Source organism: Urocitellus parryii, chromosome 3, assembly GCF_045843805.1.
Source record: "Urocitellus parryii isolate mUroPar1 chromosome 3, mUroPar1.hap1, whole genome shotgun sequence".
Lineage (NCBI taxonomy): Eukaryota > Metazoa > Chordata > Mammalia > Rodentia > Sciuridae > Urocitellus > Urocitellus parryii.
This window is the reverse complement of record NC_135533.1, coordinates 194231797-194256036: the sequence shown is the minus strand read 5'-3', so window position 1 is coordinate 194256036 and position 24240 is coordinate 194231797. Positions and strand designations below refer to the sequence as shown.

Genomic DNA, 24240 nt, shown 5'->3' with positions numbered 1-24240 from the left:
AATTAAGGAGGGTTCTGAAAACCTGCCCAGGGCAGCAGGACTGGAGTTGAATGTCAGATCAGGAGCCAGCCCCACTCTGTGTTTGTGTGGTGGGGGGAGGGGGCATGCCTAGCTCAGGGGCTCTCTAAAGTCCTGACCCTCTCAGCTCTCAGAATCTGAAGGCTGTCTTTCAGTTCTTTCACACCCCTTACTTAGGCCTGATTGTGCCCAGAAGAAATGGGGTTGAGATGAGCCAGGTCTCCTCTGGGAGAGATCACTAGCTTCTGCCAGACTCTCACCTTGACTTTATCAGCCCAGATAGCTTCACTGGGGGACCTAGCACACCTCCTCCTCATTTGAGAAAGCTGTCTCCAGTTTCTTCCCAACCTGAGCCCAGCTCTCCCCCAGGGACTTCCAAGTGGGCAGTGGTGGGCAGCAGGATCCCTGGACCTTCCCCAGGAATATCTGAGCACCCTGTAAGGAGTTTCTGGGTCTTGGGCATTGAAGGGTTGATGTTTATATAGGGGTCTCTTGCTCAGATAAGCCCCTAAGGAGGCCGTCGGAAGAAGGGACCTTGGAGGTCCTCCCCACTCCGCTGCACAGATTACTGGGACTTTTGGGATGTGGGGGACCCAATGGCACACTCCCTGCACCTGTTGGCCACTTTCTCCCACCCCTTATGAAGCACACTCCTGAAGTCAGAAACCTCCCAGCAAGTGGGAAGGGCCTTCCCGTGGACAGGGTCTAGGTATTGCTTCCCAAAGACCGCCGAGTCCGTGGCCCCGTGCATTCATATCGCAAAAGGGAAAGCAGGTACTGGGGGAGCTGTCGCTCATGCCTAGACGCCGTGCCTCTCTTTCGCAGCAACTCGGCTGGGTGTCTGACTTTTAAGTGATCCCTTCCCCGGGATGAGGCCGGATTCTTTCCGGCCTCATCCCGATCCGGGCGAGGCTCCCACTGGCAGGGCGTGGGGCTGGCTGTCCGCGCTAATGACAGGGCCCGCGGCCTGTGGGTGGCAGCAGCGGAGGAAGCGGGAGGGATCTGACTATTTCGGGACGAGGCACACCCACTGGCCGGGGCCGGAGTTGGCCCGTCTTCCCGGCCCCTGGCTCTGCCTCCTTCCCGATCCCCAGGAGGGGGCGGGGAGGGACGCGGGTTGGCCGATCCGGAGGGCGGGGGCGCTGGCCTAGGGGGCGGGGCGGTGTCCCGGGCCCACCCCCGTCCTCCACCCACCTCAGTCCATTCTGGTCCCTACACCGCACCGTGCTCGGACCCGGGGCCGCCTGCGCCGTCGCTGCTCACGTGAGTCCCGCGGTGCCCCCTCCCGCCGCGCTGCCGGAGGGGCATGGACTCGGGCCGGGACTTCCTGACCCTGCATGGTGAGTGTCGGGCCCGCGCGAGCGGGGAGATCCTGCAGGGGCCCACGCGGGGAAAGCCGTTCCCCGCACTGGGTAGGGGATCCCAGCTCCTTCAGCCGCCTCCGCAAGGCCCCCGGACGGCTCCTTGCCGGCTTTGCTGGGCTGGAGGAAATCTCAGCCCGCGGTTCCCAAATAGGAACCCTGGGTGTTCCAGGCTTGTCCCCAGAGCTGGCCCGGGAGGTCGGGGACGGTGCGTGTCAGAAGACTTCTTCTCCCTCGGGGACTCCCCCTTGTCCCGGTCTGTATTCCACCGGTTCAGATCGCATGAAGGGACCGAGGGGGAAAGGAAGCAGCATCCACGAACCAATCGACTCTTCTCTGCCCGGTGCAACCCATCCTTAGAGGTTCCTCAAAGTCCAGGCGTGCCTGGACCGCGTCAGGCCGCGCGGGTGTGGCACGGTGAGGGTGTCAGGGGGTGGGGCGAGGAGGTGCCAAGTTTGGCTGAGATCGGGCCCTGCAGCCTTAACTGCCCAGCGCAGAAATCGTAGTCAGCGATCCTCGGGCTTGGAGGAGCAGTCTGATCTCCGCATCGGCGCACCCTCCCGGTGAGGGAGAGCCAGGTCTCAGCTCCAGCCGCCGGCCGCTCCATCCTTTGTCCAGCGAGCTTTGTTTTCTGTCATCTGGGCCAACTACTCTCCCTATCACTGTCCTTCCTGCAAAGAGGGGAATCTGGACTCCTGACGGCAAGTTCTGGAGGCCTCTGGGAGGGGAGGAGAGCAACTTAGCTTCTTTTTGTTTCAGGTGGGGAACTAACCCACATTTGGGGGGGCCTTTGTACTCCTGTTCTCCCAGAGCATGTACCAGCTCAGCAAACCCTGCTCCTCTCACACCAATCACTGCTCAATTATATATTCCTCTCTTTTTCAGTGCCCTTGGAGTTGGAGTCTTTAGGTTCCACGACCCATCCATCTAAACCATTCAAAGATGGTAAACAGTCTTCCGTCCCTCTACTCCAGTCCCCGAGAGTTGCAGCCAGCAGTCAGCCCCCAATCTGTTTTGAGTTTCCCTGTTGGCCCAGACCTGGTCCCCAGAGTCCATAGAAACCAATAGCCACAGTTTCTCAAAGCCATCTTGTCTAGCTGGGTCATGGAATCCCTGCCCCTTCCTCTGTTCCCTCTCTCCTCCCCCAGGCCAGAGGTGTCCTGAGTGCTCCTGGCAGACTGGTGGGAAGGGACCCAGGGCCGCCTGCACTGGACAGTTCTGTGTTCTCTCTTACCACCCATTAGCTAGTGCTGTATACCCTGTGGACTGCCACCCATTCTCTACCCACCTCACACTAAGACCTTCTTAAAGACCTCTGGTTGTCTCTGACACAGCAGCAGCCTAGCTCCTGTTGGAATGGCCTCCATCCCTGCTATCTTGTGTCTTTGCCCAGCATTTCTCCTGGGGGGGCAGTCCTGGTATCTTTTCCAGCAACAAAGACACGCAGAGGGTCAGTCAGATGCTCCCAGACTGGTGGCATGGGTTTGGCCACCCTGGCTCATCCTGTTTGGGACCAGTCTTCTGAATGCATGACTCAGTCCAGCCCTTCTTCCAAGGATGGCATAATACCGTGACTCCAAACTCTCTTCCCTTAAAGCCCCACCACTTCTAGTTCAGCATCCCAAGTAACCTCCATTAACTGCGTTCTGTCCACATTGCAAACAAGATGGGGAAGCAAGACCTGTTAAGGAGAATTGATGGTGAGAAGGGTGGTCACTGTACCCCATGCTGTTCCAGGTTGTTGACACTTTCATTGGAGAGTTTGCATCCCCTTTACAGTGTGTATCACAGCATTAGATGTGCTGCTGGACCAAATTTCTAGTGTGGAAAGTTAGGGGTCTGCAGCAGGAATGCCCTCTGAGTTCCCTCCATTTGCCTGGCTCACCTAGATATGAAATGTCCCTTTTTTCCCAGAAGCAGTTTACACAAAGGCATCAATTCTGGAAGGAAAATACCTGAGTTTGGCTTGGCTTCTTCAGAAAATCCTTTAATTACCCCATCTGTAAAGTGGGGGATAGTATACCACCTGCCTCGTATGGTTGTTGTAAAGATCGAATGAGGCATTATCTATAAGGCAGTTAGAACAGCACCTGGTACTCAGTGCTATGGTGTGTTTCCGCAGGATGACCTTCCCCAAGTTGCCAGTTCCAGTGAGTTGCACCCCCAAATTGCCATGTCCACTCAGTTGTTGTCTATACTTCTTTGGGAGATGATGAGGCACCATAAGGTCATCCCTAGCTAAGGAAAGTATGTCCAGAACTGAATGCAAGCTCTTTCTGCTGCCTCTGAAGCCCTCCAACTAATGTCACAGTTCCCATCCTTTTCTTCTCACCCTGATTTTTCCACTGACTTTATTTTAGCTATACCTGGACTAGCTTCTTCAGCATGTTCCCAGATGTGCTGAAAGGGCATGACTCCTGAGGTTCCCCTTCACTGCACACATTCACCTCCACTAACTTTTCCTACACCTGAGCTCTCCTGTCTCACTGCAAGGACAGGCATTTGTAAAAGTGGAAGGTAGAGGGGCTTCATCTTGGTCCCAGGAGATCTGGACTCAAATTCTAGCTTTGCTTCTATTTGCTATATGACCCTTTGTCTCTCTGGGATCATTTTCTCATCCATGGGGTGGATAACAATGCATATTTCACAGGGAATGTCATAAGAATAAAATCATGCATCGGGAGTTCTAGGTTGCCTAAAAAGCAACCTCTTGGTATCCCAGAGCAAGTTGGGGTGACCAGCTCACCTTAGCCACTCCTCAGTTATGTTTCAAAGCTGTCTATCCCTGGGGTTCTATACTCACATTACAGACACCCAGTTACTTACGCTGCTCTTAACCTTTTGGTGCCATAGGCCATTTTAGCAGTCAAGTAAAACCAGTACACCCTCTCAGGATCACATTTTAAAGTACATAAAAATAAAGCACATAAGATTCAAAGGAAACAAATTATATGGAGGTGTGATTCTATCCACAGGTCCTTGGGAGGTCCTTCTTCCAGTAAAAAACCTCTGCATGGTCACTCTATGACACCAGCTACTGTTATACTCTTCTCCTCCCACTCCAAAGGAAGAATAGGTTTTTCTGTGTCCATATTTCAGTTCATTTGCACTAATGAAACTTGCTCATTATTTATTCTCTGTGGTGTGACTTAGGCAAGTCACTCTGCACTTCAGTCTGTTATTATTGCTGTGCTTTGCCAGTGACTCACTGTTGTTGCAGTGAGGCGAATCGGGAACTCTTCAGAGGCTGAACGTAAAAAGAGGAGTGACTCAGGCCTCTGGGTGGCGTCCTGACCTTGGCACACAGTAGGGGTTCAATAAATAATTGCTGGGTGAATGAAAGGGAAGTTGTGATGCGGGTTGAAAGGACCCACTGTTCCCAAGCACATTGGCAGCACAGTTTTGTACAAAGTTGCAGCCGTTGTCATCTATTCATCAAGACAGGCCTGCATTCAAGGCAAGCCTGCGTTAATGGGCTCTTTTAAAGTCAGCTTTTTTTTTTTTTTTTTCCAGAATGCCATTTGCATCTGGCTATACCTTGGGGATTACCCCACTCGGAGGGGGAAACTGGGGGAACGGATCCGCCTAAGGATCACAAGTGAGACAACAGCAAAATATGTCACAATGAACTCATTGAGTAACTGAGATACAATATTTGGCGAGCTCGGTTGCCTGGCCCCGCCCCATTCGATTCTCTGTGGCCCACACGATTCCCCTGAACCGCTCGGTTTCCCCCTCCCAGACCTGGTGTCCTCTGCCAGTGTCAGGGCTGGAGTTGGACTTCCCGGCTCAGCCCCACACTCCTCCCAGCCGCCAGAAGCCGAGGTTCCGCCCCTCCCTGGCTAGACACCGCCTCTCCAGTGAGGATCCTCCCCGTCTCGCTCCGCCCCTGGCCTGCTTCCTGGATGGGAGTTCTGCCTCCACGTCGCCTCCTGGGCGGTGGCTTCCTTGCTGGAACCCCGCCTTCTGGGCTTGCCTCTTCCCGCGTCCCAGATCGCCTTCACTTCGGGGGGCTTTGCCAAAGATGGGCTTCCTAGCCTGGCGCGGTGGTGCACGCCTGCAACCCCAGCGCCTAGGAAGGCTGAGGATCGCGAGTTCAAAGCCAGTCACGGCAAAAGCAAGGCGCTAAGCAACTCAGTGAGACCCTGTCTCTAAATAAAATACAAAATAGGGCTGGGGATGTGGCTCAGTGGTCAAGTGCCCCTGAGTTCAGTCCCCAGTACAAAAATAAATGAATAAATAAAAGATCAGCTTCCTGGGCTGAGTTGGTCCCCCTGTGCCTCCTCAGCTCGACCCCTCCGCCTGTCCTCCTGGGTTCGGGTCCCACCTCCTCCGCCTACATTCTGCTCTCGCCCCACCTACCAGGGGCATAGACCACGCCCCTCCCGGATTGGCCCCGCCCACCTGGGCTTGGCTCAGCTCCTTACGGCCACGCCCCTCCGAGCCCAGCCCCACCTCTTTGGTTTTAGTTCCGCCCCTGAAGGTTGGACTCTCAGTGATTCCTTCTGTTGGAGCCTGCAAGGCTTCTGAATCAGATTTCACGGTGGCAGAGGTACACTGTAAAGCGACATGCAGTGCCTGGGGGTCCCAAGCCGGAGATGGAGCCGGAGCCGCTCCAGGGAGCTGCAGGAGCAGAGCCTCAAGGTGGCGGCACTCAATGGCCAAAGGCTGGGTAAGGGACACCAAGAACATTGAGAGCTGTGGGGAAAGGGAAAGCAGCTGGAACAGGACACAGACTACTTGTCCCTGAGCTTCCAGCCTTTGATTGCACTTGGAGCCTTTGCTTAATTCTGTGGGGGTGTTTGCCGTGGTGGCACGTGGGGATGAGTACTGTGGGGATTAGTTACCCTTCTGATCTAACTCAGCTCCTCCAAAGTTTTCCAACCCTTGTCACCCCCACCCCCTCCTGTGTATAAATTTCTGAGACATCACTGGAGACATGACCCAGTGTGTAATTGATTTGACTGTGTGATCCAATGAGATAGTCAAGACTGTGTGTAGGCCAGGTAGGTCCGTATGTGACAAGCGACAGTGGGTAACTCAATGGTGACTGAGTGATGAGTACCACATGTGGTACTCTGGGGACACTGTGTAGTGATGATGGTGTGTAATGCTGTGTAACCAAGTGTGTGACACTGTGGTGCCAGGGGTGTCTGCGTGTAACCAACTGTGACGGTGTATGATCTGTGATACTGTGCAACAGAGTGTGACTGTGTATGATAGATGTGACAGTGGGTGACCCAAGGTGACTGAGTGATTCTGTTATTCTGTGTTATGGTGTGTGCGTATGTGTATATCTTTTCTTTTCTCTTTTTGGATTTTCTGATGTTGATACTCTGTGGCTGTGTGACTCTGAGTGGTGGCTGCATAAAATAATGTTTCGTAGCACTGACCCTGTGGCCTGCTCCTGAGTCCTGACTTCACCATGCAACTTCCTGCAAGCTCAGTTTCCTCATCTATAAAATGAGGCTAATGATACTGCCTTCCTCTTAAGATTGTTGGGGGGATTATATACTCGTGCCAAGAACAGTATCTTATTCAAATATTAACTGTTATTATGGTGGCTGCTATTATTACTGCTATGATAATGATGTTCTAATTCTGTATATTATGTGGCTGTATGTAACATGCAACTCCATGTGACAATGTATAGTTTGCTGGGGGGGGTGGGAAAGTGTATCATGTGTATGACTCATTGTGTCTTTGATGTTGTATCTGGTGGTGTGATAGTGTATCTGTGTGGCTGTGTCTCAGTGTACTGCTATGGATTCCAGGCCCAGTGTGTCTTCAATATGTATCATCCTAGGTACATGGGCAGGACTCATAGCACCCCCTGGGTTCCCAGTGGCACCTGCAGCACCATCTGTGCCTTCTATATGCCACCTCCTTAGACAACTGGCCTGGGCAGGTTAGTGAAGCCACAGGGTGAACCCAAGGCCCCTGAGCTCAGTGCTCCTCCTGGTTTTCTTACAGGCAGAGAAGGTGCACAGCTGAGTGAGTTGGGCTTGGTGAGGGGTGCCACATGCTTCCTGTGTGCTAAAGGAGCAAGGGAGGTGGGGCATAAGCCCAGAGGGTACCCACTGAGGCTAAGAGATGGAGATACCTGCCTAGATTTCCCAAGGGCCCAGAAGGCAGTGACTGTGATCTTTCTGGAATTATCAAGGCCCACCTTGGGACTGAGTTCTCCCTCCTGGCAGCTGTGTCTGCAACTGGGGACTTATCTCTGCCTGACTGCGGACAGGGCCATAGCCTGGCTCCAGGACAGGATGAGCATGTCATCTCTTCATGGTGTTTTCCAGAATAGGAGGGTGGGGCTCACCTTCTACTTCCTGACAACCCCCCATACCCATCTGATCTATTAGCGGTGGCTTGCCCTGATGTGTACCCAGCTTAGGGAGTGGGGTACTGGCAGATGGTAAGGAGGTGATCCTTTCAGCTGTAGATAGAACAGCCTTAGATAGAAGAGTGAAATCTCCCAGCAGAGGGCAGAGGTGGCTGTCTCCTCCGACACCCTGGGAACTCCCTTACTCTCCCTCTTGTGTTTGGCTTGTCATATACAGCCCGTGGTTTGGAACATTCTGTAGAAGCCCCTTTCTCCTCCACTAGCCTCCCCTTGGGTTGGAGAGGAACTTCTCATGCTAAGGCACAGTGTTTTCTGGAAGTGACTGGACAGACTGGACAGGTCTGGGAAGTCACGTTAGACTGTTGTTTCTGAAGAAGCCCAGGGATGCCTCCCCCATCCAGCACTGCTCTCACCTAGGGCTCATGGGGGAACAGAGGGACAGAGAGAGGAGGAGTTGCCTAACGCCATAGGGGAGTGGGAGTGAATGTTAGCACAGGACTCGGTCCCTACTGGAGGCAGGAGCTTGGGAGGGACAGAGAACGTGTGGGTGGCTGAGACCTGGGGAAGTTGTTCAGAAGGCTCTGCAGGCCCTGCAGATGTGTGGGAAGGGCTACCTAGGGGCATGGGACATGGATAAAGTGGGAGAGGATGTCAGCAATGGTGAATCTGGGCTCAGAAAATAAAAGTCTATGCCTTGATGAGGGCTACCCAACATAGGCCTAGGCACAAGTCCCTCATCAGACTGGACCTTTGGGGTCCCTGATGCCACCACTCTGTTGGAGTAGCAGTACAAAGAAGGATGATAGGCCACATAGTTTAGGAAGAAGTGAGGTAGTCAATCAACTTTGAACAGAGATGGCTGCTGAACTCCACGTGCACACACACATACACACACACACACACGTACAAATGTAACTATATATTAAACTGATGGGTTATTAAGGTGTGGGTTGCAGATCTATTTCATCACAGTTGGCACAGGATCTGCTTGGGACTGAGGGCTTCTGAGAAACCAGGCTTGGTGTCCCCATAGTGCCTCCTGTCAGGACCTGTAGGACAGAGGGCATTGCATCTTTGAGAACCTGTGCTTCAGGCCAGCCTGCATCTCTGAGAGCAGTGCAAGAGTTGAGCAGAAGGTGGGCCAGGCCACCAGGGTTCTGGGTCCTCCCTGTGGGCTCTGCACGAGTCCTTCTGAAGGGACTGCTCTGTGCTTTGTTTCTGTACCTCCAGGGGTCCCAGACCCAGGGCCCTCAGCAATGGGGGTGGAGCAGAAAGGACAAGGGCATCCCAACAGGCCAGACACAGGCCACAGTGGGCTTATCATTCTCTTATGGGGAAAAGGTCAGAGACCTGCTCAAGCAGACTCTAGTCAGGGGTCAGGGTAGCAGGGAAGAGGGTAGCAAGTATAGGCACAAGGGTCCTACATTGACCACAGTGTCCACACCAAGAACTACATTGTGGTTGTCTCTACAGACCTGGGCTTCCTCTCACTTGAAGTTAGAGCTCCTGTATGAGATGGATGGTATTATTATCCCATTTTATAGATGGGAAAGCAGAGGCCCAGCCACGTGAAGTCACTTGTTCAGGTCACACAGGGGTCAGGTAGGGTGCCCAAACCCAGGCACTAATTATCCTAGGGCCACTGGAGTTGAGAGGTTGTTTGGCTCCACGGTGCCCTGGGGTCCATTTCCATCTGTGTCTGCCCTCGCTCTCTGCTGTATGGCCTGATCTTTTGATCCCAGATTCTTTTGGTCCAATCTAATCCCTACAGGTGACCAGGAAGGGCCCATCATTTCCTAAGGTTCTGTTCCTCCAGGAACTAGTGATTCTTGAATTAGCTGCCCACCCTTTGCCCAGTCAGCCATGGGGGACAGATCACAGTGTATGGGTATGGTCTTGGGTGGGCAGGAGACCTGTGGTTTGCATGACTGCCTCAGCTGCTGTTGGAGGTGACTCCCGCCCGGAGGAGACAGGCACTGGGGGTAGGCTGGAGTGGGGGATAAGGTGGGTAAAGAGAATTGATGAGGAGGCTGGAGAAACGTGGGCTGAGAGGGTCCAGAGGTGGGCACGGCCAGTGTGGAGCCAACGGCAGCAGGGACTCTGGTGGAGGAGGTGATACCTTACTGGTGTTGACCCCTCAGGCCTGCAGGATGACAAGGACCTACAGGCCCTGCTGAAGGGCAGCCAGCTCCTGAAGGTGAAGTCCAGCTCATGGCGAAGAGAGCGCTTCTACAAGTTGCAGGAGGACTGTAAGACCATCTGGCAGGAGTCTCGCAAGGTCATGAGGTCCCCAGAGTCCCAGCTGTGTGAGTATCCTGGGCCACAGGGGAGGGCGCAGAGTATGGATGGGGTTCAGTGGGAGGAGCCAGTTAAATCACTTGTAGAGAATCTGAGGTCTTGTCTGGGTTGGAGAGGGCAACTGGGTAATCAGGACCACATGCTAGAGTTCCTCGGGGTGGGGACGCATAACCAAGACCAGAGAAGGGCAGAGCCAGGCTCAGCAGCAGGGAGGGAGCTGGACAGGTATCCTCCAAGTGTGGGAAGGAGGGAAAGTTGGGTAAAGAGTTAGCATTCCAGGTGTGGTAGTTCAAAAGACAAGCCCAAAGTCCGGGAGACAGATAAGGCCCTTCCGGGTATCAGAGCCCAGGGTGTGAGGTGGGGCCACAGGAGGCAGATCCTCTGAACCTGGAGCCATAAGAAGTTGGGGTGGAGCAGGGCTAGGATACACAGAGAAAGGCCACTACTGGGGCACTCCCTCAAGGAGGATGTGGGTGTGAAGGCTTTCTGGAAGCTTCTGAAAAGGCCTAGGAACCCAAGACTTGGACAGCAGATTCTGTAAAATGAGATGTTCTTGTCTACATTTGTACTTAGTGGAGAAAATGTTAGGTGAATTCCACCCAATAGAACCATCTACAATGAAGGAAATGTTATCTGTACTATCCATTATGGCAGCCACCAGCCACGGGTGGCCGTTGAGCCCATGAAGCATAGCTAGTGTGACACTAGGAACTGAGTCTTAAATCGTATTTCATTTTACCTAATTTATATTTAAATATCCACAGGTAGATCTAGTGGCTACTCAATTGGATAGTGCAGATAGATCATTCCAGTCTCTGGGTGTACGGATGGGGTCACTGGCAAGTCTGGAGAGAGCAAGACTAGACTTGGTGACAAGTCACAACTAGGGGAAGAATAGAAGGAAGGAGAGGTTCCACCCACGGAGAGGGCTTCTAGTAGGGTGCCTTTAGGGTGTGAGTCATGCAGGTCTCTGAGTAGGGCAGGGCAGGGTCTGAGGGGGATCGAGCTCTTGTGTGTTCTCAAAAACCTCCCTGAGCCTGTGTCTGCCCCAGCCCAGCCTGCTGCTTTCCAGTACGGGAGTGACACCCTGACCTTGCCTCTATGGCGCCAGACAGGCTCCTTCACTGGGCTCCTGCCCTGATACAGGGTTTCCTGTTAGAGGCTAGTGGGGAGTGGAGTGTGGTGGGAACAGGGATCTTACACCGAGAGCCCTGGGAATTCCTTGAACCCCGCCACCCCCACCTGCCAATACACTTACATGACTCCCAGTGTTGCCTAGAGCTTGGTGGGGAGCCTGTGGGACAGAGGTCAGGTAGAGGAGTAAGAGACACAGGTCCTTCCAGCAGGAACCCGCATCTGGGCTGGTGAGAACAGAATCTCATACTGGGACAGCCATGAGCCAAAAGGGCAGGAACAGCATTCAGGCAGGTGACCCCGTGTGAGCAAAGGTGCACAGGTGAGTCTGAGGGGCTGTGCCCTGAGAGGAGGTGCCGCTGGAGTCACAGGGTCAGGAGGACAGGTACTCTTGGGTAAGGAGCATGGCCCAAAGAGGCTTTCGTCCAGGTCAGACACACCAGACAGGCCTCCTGCTGAGCATGCCCCTTGGTGCTCCCTTTTCTGGGTGAGCAGTGGGATTGCTGTTCTTACCTGTACTTGACCCCTGGGGAAACTGAGGCCAGGCAATGGAGGGCTGGCGCATCTCCCATTTCTCTTTGGCTCTGGTTTCTGCTCTCTGTCTCCCTGTGGTCACTGGTTCTCAGCAGAGGGTGTTATCAGCAGTGGGGACAGCTGGACCTTATCTCTGGGCTTGGGGGGTTTCCATGCTGTCGGCTTCCTGTTTGCAATCCCAGCTGGGGGCAGCTGCAGCTATACCTGCTGTGGGGCCTCATGGGGAACCTAAGGATTAAGCAGGGGTATGCTCTGCACCCCAGATGGCTGGGGCTCACATGTCCCCATTCCTCAGAGCCTGTGGCCAGGGTTAGGTACATGCCACACAATGTGGTCGGCAGGTGGCTAGGAGGCCCCTGACACTCAGGGTGGTGTTGGGCTCAGGGAAGGACAGGCAGGCCTTCCGTCAGAGGCATTCTAGGTCCCAGCACAGTTGGATGAGTGTGGCTCAGGATGGGTGTGTGGCAGGATCCTGCCTGGATCCTGCTGCTGAGAGGCTCAGCATGTGCCTGTCTAGTGGGACTGGTTTTCTGTGGGGCCAGTGGCATGGCAGGTACCCAGGGTCTTGTCTCCCCCTGAAGTTTGGAAGGCTAGGCTCTGACAGAGCTCCCTCTGCTCCTGAGGGCTGAATTTTGTAATCTCTCAGACCCTCCTGGACACACTTCATCTTGCCTCTTGGGACTCTGGAGGGCAGGGCCTTCCTGCAGCCCTCAGAACACGAGCAGACACAGGACAAGGCTTTGATACACTTCTGTCCCTGTCTTTGGCCCTCTGTCCCCAAACTCCAGGTCAGGGCTGACTGACAGCCCCAGTCTCCTAAATGGTCAGGAGAGGGGCCTGGAAGCTCTCATAGTAGTCGGGGAAAGGACAGGCCCAAAGTCCAGTACAATCAGGAAGGTACGCGACCCCTCCCTCTCACAGGTGTCAAGCGCCAGGGTGGCCTCCCTCTCCCCATCCCAAAGACCCCTGTCCTACCCCAGTCCTCTCCCCAGGGCCTACTCCTTGCATTGCCAAGTTGGGGGTTCTGGGGTCCCACTTGCCCTTCCCCCTCTGAGATCTCTGTCTCCATCTCTCTGTGCATTTCCACTTTGCCCACTGTGGCTGTCTCAGGCTGTCTCTACCTCAGTTTGTCTTTCTCCCACTTTTTGTCCCTCCTCTGCCCTCCTGTCCTCGTCCCTTCCTTCTCTCTGGACTCAAGGCCTCAACTCTGGTCCTGGTGGCGTCTCAAAGCAGTCCCCCCCCCCACTGCAATCTTGATCACATCAGAGGCAGGGACTGACCTCACGGCATGCTCTGCCTCCGCTACCACTGTACCCCTCTTGTAGTCTCCATCGAGGACATTCAGGAGGTACGGATGGGGCACCGCACAGAGGGACTGGAGAAGTTTGCCCGAGATGTGCCCGAGGATCGCTGCTTCTCCATTGTCTTCAAGGACCAGCGCAACACACTAGACCTCATCGCCCCGACACCCGCCGACGCCCAACACTGGGTACAGGGTCTACGCAAGATCATCCACCACTCGGGCTCCATGGATCAGCGACAGAAGCTGCAGCAGTATCCTCTTGGTGGCTGTGAGTCCAGGCCTGGCCTGTGGACAGGCTGTAGTTGTCCCTGGGCAGCCTGGGCATGGAAGATGGCTTAGTCAGTTGTGGCTGCTGTAACTAAATAGCATAGTTTGAGTGGCTTAAACAACAGAAGTTTATTTTCTATCTGAAAGCTGTAAGTTGGAGGTCAAGGGGGCCAGTATGGTCGAGGCCTGGGGAGGGCCCTCTCCGTGTTTGCAGATGTCTGCCTTGGCAGTGCGTTCTCACGTGGCAGGAAGGAGACTAAGGCTCTCTGGTGTCTCTCCTGTAAGGGTACTAATGCCATCTTGAGGGCTTCACCCTTATGACCTTATCTAAACGAATTACTTCCCATCTCCAAATACCATCACACTGGAGGTCAGGGTTCAACATATGACGTTTGTTGTCTAAATGTCAATTTGGTCTATAGCAGAAGGGAATAAGGGAAGGTGCATGGAGCCTCCTTTGGTCTATCTGGCCCAAGGCCAGACAGAATTGGAGCCCCTGACACTCCCTAGAGCCCCTCTGTAAAGCGTGGAAATGGGAGATCGGGAAGGCTCAGGGAAGCAGCTTAAATCAGTGGAAGACTTCGAGTGGGGAGTTCTAATCATGTTTTCTAGAGTTTCTACCATACTTATCACCTCTGGGAATTGAGAGACTGTGGTACCTACCTGTGCCCTGTTGTAGGCAGTGGTCAGGTTCCCCTGGGCCTGGTGTTCAAGCCAGCTGTGGGCTTAAAGTAACTTCAAAATCTAGTTGCACAACAACATACTAGTGTATGATCCAAAGTGCTCAGGCTTCTGTTCACATAAGGATCTAGGTAGAACCAGTTCAGCCTCCCCGCTTTTTAATGACAACTTTATTGATGCATAATTCACAATCCATGCAATTAACCTTTAACACGCTGAACCTGATTCCGTGCTTTTTAGTATATTCACAGTTCCGCAACCATCCTCACAATCAATTCTAGAACATTTTTATCACTTCAAAAAAGAAACCCTGTACTCTTTATCTGCCACTTCCCATTTCCCCTCAGCTCCAGGGGTAGACAGCCACTGATCTACTTCCTGTCTCTATTTGCCTGTTCTGGACATGGCATATAAGTGGAATCACACAGTCTTTTGAGACTAGCTTCTTTTATCTAGCATAATTATGTTTTCAACTTGTATCCATGTTGTAGCATGTATCCATAGTTCATTCTAGCTAATATTCCATTGTATGGATATGCCATGCTTTATTTATCCATTCATCAATTGATGGATATTTAAGTTATTTCCACTTTGTGGCTTTTATCTAATTTGCTCTTCACATGGTAGAATAAGTTTTGTGTGGACATATGTTTTCATTTCTCTCAAGTGAATTCTATATTTAACCTTCTAAGGAACTGCCGAACTGTTTGCCAAAGAGGTTGCACTAATTTACATTCTCACTAGCAGTATGTAAGGGTCTCAGTTAATCACATCCTTGACAACACTTGTCATTTGAACTTTGTGATCCTTCCTTTTCATAGCTGATTTTTTTTTTTTTTTTTTGGCATTGAACCCAGGGTCACTTAACCACTGAGCCACATCCCCAGTCTCCTTTTGTATTTTATTTAGAGACAGGGTCTCACTGAGTTGCTTAGGGCCTCACTTTAGTATATTCACATGCTCAGGATTCCCCTATCTCAGCCTCCTGAGCCGCTGAGATTACAGCTGTGCACCACCACACCCATCCGTGTTAAATGTTTTCTTAGAGATACTCTTGTGGATATGAAGTAGTATCTTATTATGGTTTTCTTTGCAATTCCTTGATGGCAAATAATGTCCAGCATCTTTACATGTTTATTGGCCGTTATGTTTCTTCTTTGGAGAAATATCTACTCAAATCCTTTGCCCATTTTTATTGTTGATAAGCTCTTTTTAAATGGATCTACTTATTTATATATTTATTTTGGTACTGGGGATTTAACCCAGGGGCACTTTACTACTGAGCCACATCCCTAGCCCTTTTTAATTTTTTTTATTTTGAGACAGGGTCTCACTAAATTGCTGAGAGACTCACTAGGTTACTGAGACTGGCCTTGAACTTGGAATCCTCCTGCCTTAGACACCAGAGTCACTAGGATTACAGGCATGCCTCTAGACCTGGCTATTTATTTTATCTTACTTATTTATTTTTAATGTATATTTTTAGTTGTTGATGGACCTTTATTTTATTCATTTATGTATATGCAGTGCCGAGAATCAAACCCAGTGTGTCACACATGCTAGTCAAGGGCTCTATGATAAAATACCCATAATGTAATACACATACCCTCTTAATCATTTTAAAGTGTACAGTTCAGTAGTGCTAAGTATATTCACATTGCTGCATAAGCAGCTTCCAGAGCTCTTTTTGTTTTGCAAAACTGAAACTCTATATCCTTTAAATGAAAACTCCTCATTCTTCCCCTACCCCCACTCCTATCCTGTCCCTGGCAATCACCATTCTATTTTCTGTTTCCATGAATCTGTCTACCCTAGGTTTCTCATATATAAGTTGGGATCAGACAATTTTTGTCTTTTTATGACTGATTTATATCACTTAACATAATGATCTTAAGTTTCATTCATATTATAGAATGTGCTAGAACGTCCTTTTAAATTTTTTTTTTCAGCTGAAGATGGACACAATATCTTTATTTGTATTTATTTATTTTTATGTGGTGCTGAGGATGGAACTCAGGGCCTCATGCATGCAAGGCAAGTGCTCTACCACTGAGCTACAATCCCAGTTCCTAGAATGCCCTTTTAAAATAATATTCCATCGTATGTATGTGCTACATTATGTTTATTCATTTATCTACTAATAGAACTTGGATTTTGTCTTGCCTTTTGGCTGTTGTAAATAATACTGCTATGAACATGGGTGTACAAATAAATCTCTTTGAGAACCTCTTTCTATTTGGGGGATATATATCTAGAGGTAATATTGCTGGATCACATGGAAATTTTATTTGCATTTTCTTAAAGAACTATCATAATATTTTACACAGCAGTGGTACCATTTTACATTCTAATCAACAGTGTGTAAAAGTTCCAATTTCTCCACATCCTTGCTAATACTAGTTTTTTCTGCTTTTTTTGTTTTTATAGTGGTATTATCCTAACGAGTGTGAAGTATTAGCTCATCGTGGTTTTGATTTATTTGCATTTCCTTAATGATTAATGATCTGAATATTTTTTCATGTGCTTTTTGTCTGTCTTCTTTGGAGAAGTTTCTATTTAGGTCCTTTGCCCATCTTTTGATTGAGTTGTTTGTCTTTTCATAATCGAGTCGTAAGAGCTCTTTATAGATTCTAGATGCAAGTCTCTTATGCAAATAATTTCTCCCATCCTATGGGTGCCTCTTTCCTGATGGTATTCTTTGAAGCACCAAGTTTTTAGTTTTGATAAGTGTAGTTCATCTACTTTTTTTTAGTTATTTGTGCTTTTTGGTATCATATTGAAGAAGGCTTTGTTCAAAGTCATGAACATTTTTTTTCCTATTTTCTTCTAGAGTTTTATCATTTTAGCTCGTACATTTAAGAATTTGATCAATTTTGAGTTAATTTTTGTATATAGTGTGAGGTAGGAGATCCAGTTTCTTTTTTCTTTCTACATGTTGATAGGCAATTGTTCCAGCACCATCACCCGACAGGAGCTAGTTGAAAAGATTATTCATGTCCCATTGAATCGTCTTGGTATCCTTATAAGAAATCAATTGACTGTAAACATGAGTATTTATTCCGGACTCTCGAGTCTTTTCCATTTGTCTGTGTATTTACACTTGCACCAGCACCACAGTGTCTTGGTTAGGTAATTTTATAGGAAGTTTTGAAATCGAAAGTGTGAGTCTTCCAAATTTGTTCCTTTTTTTCCAAAATTGCTATGGTTATTCTAGATCTCTCGAATTTCCAAATGAATGTTAGGAAGAACTTGCCAGTTTCTGCAAAGAAGCCAGCAAGATTCTGATAGGGACTGTACATGAACTTGGAGAGTATTTCCAGCATAGCAATATCAAGTCTTCTGATCCAGGAACATAGATGTCTTTGTATTTGCTTATGTCTTGTTTCATTTCTTTTTCTTTCTTTCTTTCTTTTTGGTACTAGGACAATTTTTTTGTATGGCTTTTCACAGGATAAGTTTTGCACTTTAAAACTTTTTATTTCAAATTATTTTATTCATTTTGATGCTGTTGTATATGGAATTGTTTTCTTAATTTCCCTTTTAGATTGCTCATCGCTACTGTACATGTAGTTCCTTTGGAGGACACATTTATGAAACTTGTTAGCTTCCTTTTCTGTGTGCTTTTCAGCATTTGAAGAATTTTAAGCATTTTCTCACAAGGCTGCATCTGCCTGATTTCAAGCTTTCTAAAAAGCCCAATTCTGGGGTACTTTTTCCACAGTCATCCCTCTTGTATAGCCTCTTTCTTACGACATCTCATGCCCTGCAGCATGAGACCTTAAGATTGTAAAGCTGTCTCTCCTGCTGAGTAGCCTTCAGCTCAGAGAATTTGTGGACTTGATGGTTTCATTTGGCATTCTGCCATGACTAATATACATATGTGTGTGTGTATATATATATATATATATATATATATATTACATATAAGTTATATAAAAAATATATACATATATGTAAAAATATATATATATATATACACATATATGTGCATAAAATTGGATCTATATATATGTAAAATTTAGAAATTATGGATGTTAGAATGATGTTTGAAAGAACCTACAAGATGTACCTCCTCCAGAAATTGCCAATTGCACTCTCCTAATCTTTTTTTCTGCATTTGAATTTGCCTAATGATGACTTTGCCAAAAATAGTAGAGATCATACATTTGTGATGCATTTGCAGTGTAACATTATATCCTAATTATTTCCCTAGTGAAGTCCCCATAGATGGCTTTAATTACTATAATATTCCACCCAGTAGATGCATTCTAAACTATAAATCTATTCCTGTAGTGCTGAAAATTTATTTTAGTCTTTCACCAATATGAATAACACTTCAAAGAACTGTGTTCATAAAAACTTTTCAGTATTTAGTATTTTCCTACCAGTATTTAGGATTCCTAGAAGTGGAATGAAATGATACAATAGTTGTTTTAGTCTCTTTTTCATTACTGTAATGAAATACTTGAGGCTGGCTAAGTTTATAAAGAAGGGAGATCTATTTAGCCTACAGTTTTGGAGACTCAAGGGCATGGTGCTGCTATCAGCTTGGCTCTGTTGAGGTCTTCATGGCTGATGGCATCACAATAGTGGGATGGGAATAGATCACATTACCAGACAGGAGGTAGAATGAGACTGGAGTCCCATAAGCTCTTCCAAGGGCACATCTTCAGTTGACCTACAGACCTGGCCCCACTTCTTAAAGGCCCATACCACCACCTCCCATCATTGCCACACTGAAGACCAAGACCCCACCATGTGAACCTTTGGAGGGACAAACCACATCCAAACCTCAGCAATATTTTAAACCTTTAGCTGTCCCTAGATGACTCTCCTAAAGGTTGTACCCATTTACCTTGCCCAAGCCGTGGATGAGTACCCACTCCACTGGACCTTTTACCTGCACTGGGTATTATGTTTGCAAAAGCCTAGTTTATATTTTATGTTTGCAAAAGCCTAGTTTATATTTTCTCATTAGTGTCATCATATTATTTTCTTTTTAATTATTTTTTTCTAAGCCTGTGTTGTACAAGTTTCCTTTAGTCTGCCAAATAGATGAGTTTAGTTTTTACTTATTTGGTCATTAGTTTTTATTTTTTTGGCATTGGGGATTGAAAACAGGTCCTCGTGAATGCTAAGCAAGTGCTCTATGACTGAGCTTCACCCCCAGTCCCCATTTCTTCGTAATTCCTTCTAAAAACGTGCTGCTGGGTTTTTTTCCGCGGTGTTCTACCGTGTTCTTCTCCCGTTCATTTTTTCCCACTGAAGCGAGGTTTCCTCTTCTTTGTTCTATTTAGTACTCTGATTTCTGTGGAACGTCCTGGGGAGCTTCCCCCTTCTCTAGTTCCTCAAGGTCAAGCAGGAGGGGGGCCAGCAGTGGGGACTGGATTGCCCCAATCATGAGAACTTGACCTGGGCTTGGCTCTGCATGGGATGTCCCCATCTTCTGACCTCTGGCTGAAAATTTGCTGTTTCCTACAGAGGAAACAAGTCCTCGTCAGGCTGGCTGGCAGTTACATACTGGACACCAGAAGCACCTCCTTTGCAGTGTTGGTGGCCGTGATCACTTGGGGATGGAGCTATTGCACGCTTTGTTTACTTTTTTGGTATTTTCTAGCTTGTCTACTATGAGTCTTTTTTAATATTTATTTTTTAGTTTTAGGTGGACACAATATCTTTATTTTATATATATGTGGTGCTGAGGATTGAACCCAGTGCCTCGTGCATGCCAGGCAAGCCCTCTACCACTGAGCCACAACCCCAGCCCCTACTGTGAGCCTTTTTTTACATTAAGAAATTTCTTAAACATTGTGAATGTTTCAAAACCAGCCAACAGAACAGGACTCCTTGATGGGAAGTAGTGTTTTCCTCCAGAGAGGCCACCAGCTCTCGCCCTACAGTGTGGAACACAGGAGCTACCCAGACCGGTAGGGAGACGTGGGCAGCTTAGTTTGAACCTTGCTGGGCTCCAGGGCTCTTGGGTTCTTTCCTTACTGCTTGCCCAGCTGGATTCACTCTTGCTTACGGAAGGCTGACAAGAACAAGGACAACAAGATGAGCTTCAAGGAGCTGCAGAACTTCCTGAAGGAGCTCAACATCCAGGTGGATGACAGCTATGCCCGGAAGATCTTCAGGGTGCGTCTGGGCCTACAGTGGCAGTGGGGTCCTAGGTCCCCATCTGTGGCCAGCTCTGAGCCCTGGCTTCCTGCCGTCCTGGCTTCGTAGGAATGTGACCACTCCCAGACAGACTCCCTGGAGGATGAGGAGATCGAGGCTTTCTACAAGATGCTGACCCAGCGGGAGGAGATCGACCGCGCCTTTGCTGAGGCTGCAGGCTCCTCGGAGACGCTTTCGGTGGATCAGTTGGTGACCTTCCTGCAGCACCAGCAGCGGGAGGAGGCAGCAGGGCCAGCGCTGGCTCTCTCCCTCATCGAGCGCTATGAGCCCAATGAGACTGGTGAGGGCCTGGCAGTCAGTCCCAAGGTCATTCTGGACTGGGAGACACCTAACGAGACTGCAGACAGAGAAGGGGACTAAAGGGCAGGGGTTCTCAGCCAGCCTCAGGGCGCTTGGTCAGTGCTTGCCTGACCCATGAAATCAGGCAGATGGGGGAGAGGACTCCAGTGTCACTGCCTCAGTTTTCCCCTTGATTCCTCCTTCAGGGGGGCTTTGAGGTCCTCCTCCCCCAAGAAATAGAGAGGTGACTGGAGAAGCCAAAGCAATTCCTGTCCCACCTTTGAGATGTAACTGGGCAGAGAAAATAGAGCCCTTTTCCAGAGGGCACTCCTGTCTGGGTGCACAGAGGAGATGAGACTCTGTCCTCAAGGGCCTCAGGGTTTCAGGACAGAGTCAGAGAAGGTGACAGAGCCTCACTCTGTGGTCACAAGTCTCTGGCTGTGAGCCTCAGACTTATCCTGCTTCCCAGAACTGTGGGGGACCAGCTCAGGATGGGCAGGCAGAGGGTCCCTTTTCCAGATTGGTGGGAAGCCAGGAGGAGGTCTGGGGCAGCCACCTCTGACGGTCTCCTCCCTCCCAGCCAAGGCGCAGCGGCAGATGACCAAGGATGGCTTCCTCATGTACCTGCTGTCAGCTGACGGCAGCGCCTTTAGCCTGGCGCACCGGAGGGTCTACCAGGATATGAGCCAGCCGCTCAGCCACTACCTGGTGTCCTCCTCACACAACACTTACCTGCTGGAGGACCAGCTCACAGGGCCCAGCAGTACCGAAGCCTACATCCGGTGAGGTCCAGGGAAGCCTTGGGGGCGGGAATCAGGAGGGGAACCCGGAACAGGACCTAGAGGGTCCTAACCACCACCCCTACCCTCAGGGCCCTGTGCAAAGGCTGCCGCTGCTTGGAGCTCGACTGCTGGGATGGGCCCAACCTCGAGCCAATCATCTACCACGGCTACACGTTCACGTCCAAGATCCTCTTGTGTGACGTGCTCAGGGCCATCCGGGACTATGCCTTCAAGGTGGATGCTGAGCTCCTGGGGGGTGAGGAGGAGGGGCCTAGGCGTGGCCAACCTGTCCTAACATGCCCCTGGGCCTCCAGGTGTCCCCTTACCCGGTCATCCTGTCCCTGGAGAACCACTGCAGCTTGGAGCAGCAGCGCGTGATGGCAAGACACCTGCGTGCCATCCTGGGGCCCATGATGCTGGACCGGCCACTCGATGGGGTCACCACTAGCCTGCCCTCCCCCGAGGTACGTGGTGGGGATGGGGGTGCCCAGAAGAGAGGGCAGGGACTGACTGGGAGGCCAGGGGGGTCCTGATGAGTTGCCCCTTCATCTCTAGCAATTGAAGGGGAAGATCCTGCTGAAGGGGAAGAAGCTTGGGGGATTGCTGCCCCTGGGAGGGGAAAGCAGCCCCGAGGCCACGGTTGTGTCAGACGAAGATGAAGCTGCAGAGATAGAGGACGAGGCAGTGAGGAGCCGAGTGCAGCACAAGCCCAGGGTTCGAGAGGGAGCTGTGGGGTGGGAGGCCCTGGGGTACCTCCTTCCCCAGCCCCCTGGGACATGAGCCTTATCTCAGTTCTCTGGCTGCCATTCAGAACCTCTGCCCCCTCTCTCTGTCTTCCTCTGTCTCTCTCTGTGTCTGGGTTTCTGGCTCTCAGTGCCCACCCCACCCCAACCTCTGACTCTAACCCGGGCCTCCCCACGGCCCCCAGGAGGACAAGCTCAGGCTGGCACAGGAGCTCTCCGACATGGTCATTTACTGCAAGAGTGTCCACTTTGGGGGCTTTTCCAGTTCTGGCACCTCCGGGCAGGCTTTCTATGAGATGGCGTCCTTCTCAGAGAACCGAGCCCTCCGAATGCTCCAAGAGTCAGGTGAGTCCCTCTGCAGGCAGAGGGTGCGGGCCATCTGTCTGACCATCTGGGCCAGCCAGGGCCAGGCCTGGCTGCTCTGCTCATGCTCAGGCCCGGAGTTGGTGCTGCCTGCTCCGTTACCAGAGAGAACTGGTGGGAGGGCCATGGGTTCCCTGGGAGGCCTCCACTGCTGACCGAGCCACACCTCCCCTCAGGAAACAGCTTTGTCCGTCACAACGAGGGGCACCTGAGCAGGATCTACCCAGCCGGGTGGAGAACAGACTCCTCCAACTACAGCCCCGTGGAGATGTGGAACGGGGGCTGCCAGATTGGTAGGGGCTGGCTGGGGTTGGAGGACACCTGGGGGAGGGTTTCAGTCCTGAGGCCATTCAAAGCCCAGAGCCTTGAATGCTCCACAGTGAGAGGTCTGGGGAGCTGAGCAGGGTAAGATGCAGGGGCTCATGGAACTGGTAAACTCTTTGGAAATATCTCCCCACTAGCATCTGGAATCCCATCATTAGCGTACTAGCCCTTTGAGTTCTGACACCAAAAGCATAATATAACCCATTAACATGGGGTCAGTATGCTGGGTCAGTTAGAGCGGAGAAGGCAGTGGGCATTGGAGTGGTATTGGGTCCTAGGCCTCAGTGTACCCGAGGAGGCTGGCTCTAGGCCCCTGAGGTCAGCCCAGCCTGTGAGTGCTCTGTCCTGCTTGTAGTGGCCCTGAACTTCCAGACACCTGGGCCAGAGATGGACGTGTACCAGGGTCGCTTCCAGGACAATGGGGCCTGCGGGTATGTGCTGAAGCCTGCATTCCTGAGAGACCCTAACACCACCTTCAACGCACGCGCCCTGACTCAAGGGCCCTGGTGGTCCCGGAAGCAGCTCAGCATCAGGGTATGGACAGACCCAGGAGGGACCCAGTGCCCATGGACCTCCCCCACCCCCATCACTTCCATTCCTGAACTCTTCCTTGTCCCCCACCTGTCCTCAGGTCATCTCTGGACAGCAGCTGCCCAAAGTCAACAAGAGTAAGAATTCAATTGTGGACCCCAAGGTGACCGTGGAGATCCATGGCGTGGGCCGAGACATGGCCAGCCGCCAGACTGCTGTAATCACCAATAATGGTAAGTCCTGGGGCCTGAGCTGGGCCCAGCTCCCGGTGCTGCTGGTGTGCATGCGGTTGATACGGTGCCTGTCCCCCAGGTTTCAACCCGTGGTGGGACACGGAGTTTGAGTTTGAGGTGGCTGTGCCTGAGCTGGCACTGGTCCGCTTTGTGGTGGAGGATTACGACGCCTCCTCCAAGAACGACTTCATCGGCCAGAGCACCATCCCCTGGAACAGCCTCAAGCAGGGTGAGTGTGTGGCGAGGGCAGGGGACAGCCGGGATGGGGTCTCTCTTGTGTAGGACCTGGCTGTGCCAGGGCACACCCTCCCTGGGTCACCAGAACTCTCCTTCCTGCCTGCCAGGGTACCGCCACGTCCACCTCCTGTCTAAGAACGGAGACCAGCATCCATCAGCCACCCTCTTTGTGAAGATCTCCATCCGGGACTAGGCCTCTGGGGTCAGGTGGGGTCCACCCTGAGTCTGTCAGGCCCTCTGTCCACACCTGGAGGCAGGGCTGGTGTGGCTGCTCCCAACCTCCACCGCGGAGCCAGAGGTCCCTGAATGGCCTTCAACGCTAACACACTGTCTGTGCTGCTGCCTCTCTGGGGTTCCAGGAGCTGCCCCGGGCCCTGGAACTGTCCTCATTTCCGTTAGCAACAACACTGCAGCCCTCTCCGCCCTCTGGCCAGTGTTAGGTCAAGGGTTTTTATAAAAATCACAGTAAGACTCAGCCTTGTGGTCTCCCTTTCTGGGATATAAAATCCCCCGTGAAGGGCATGTCCCTTCCCCATGCTCCTGGGGGTGGTCTGGAGAGGGCAGCCAGAAGCACACCGAGGGATCCAGGTCTGAAGGCACACGTACCACACCTGGTGCACACCACTGCCTTT

The 24240-nt window shown here is 50.9% G+C and overlaps 1 protein-coding gene across 3 annotated transcripts; it reads left to right on the top strand.

Moving 5' to 3' along the window:
* Window positions 1-1211: 1211 nt before the first annotated feature.
* On the top strand, window positions 1212-24083 carry Plcd1 (phospholipase C delta 1). Of its 3 annotated transcripts, none has more exons than XM_026406312.2 (15): window positions 1212-1358; window positions 9864-10028; window positions 13014-13242; window positions 19945-20074; window positions 20165-20396; window positions 20976-21177; window positions 21267-21411; window positions 21492-21641; window positions 21733-21891; window positions 22106-22265; window positions 22460-22576; window positions 22963-23141; window positions 23239-23371; window positions 23451-23600; window positions 23716-24083. In XM_026406312.2, the coding sequence occupies exons 1-15, from the start codon at window positions 1325-1327 to the stop codon at window positions 23799-23801; spliced, it is 2271 nt and encodes a 756-aa protein (XP_026262097.1). In that variant the 5' UTR covers window positions 1212-1324; the 3' UTR covers window positions 23802-24083. The 3 variants fall into 3 exon arrangements, with proteins under 3 accessions (XP_026262097.1, XP_026262106.1, XP_026262088.1); XM_026406303.2 differs by lacking the exon at window positions 1212-1358 and adding an exon at window positions 5949-6051; XM_026406321.2 differs by lacking the exon at window positions 22460-22576.
* Window positions 24084-24240: the final 157 nt, after the last annotated feature.

What these genes read in the sequence shown, in the direction of transcription:
- Plcd1 (XM_026406303.2), top strand. Translation starts at nt 5,949, where the DNA reads ATGCAGTGCCTGGGGGTCCCAAGCCGGAGATGGAGCCGGAGCCGCTCC. An exon ending in TCCGGGACTATGCCTTCAAG is followed by an intron (nt 21,412 to 21,491) that starts GTGGATGCTGAG and finishes CTGGGCCTCCAG; the next exon opens with GTGTCCCCTTACCCGGTCAT. An exon ending in GAGTGCAGCACAAGCCCAGG is followed by an intron (nt 21,892 to 22,105) that starts GTTCGAGAGGGA and finishes CACGGCCCCCAG; the next exon opens with GAGGACAAGCTCAGGCTGGC.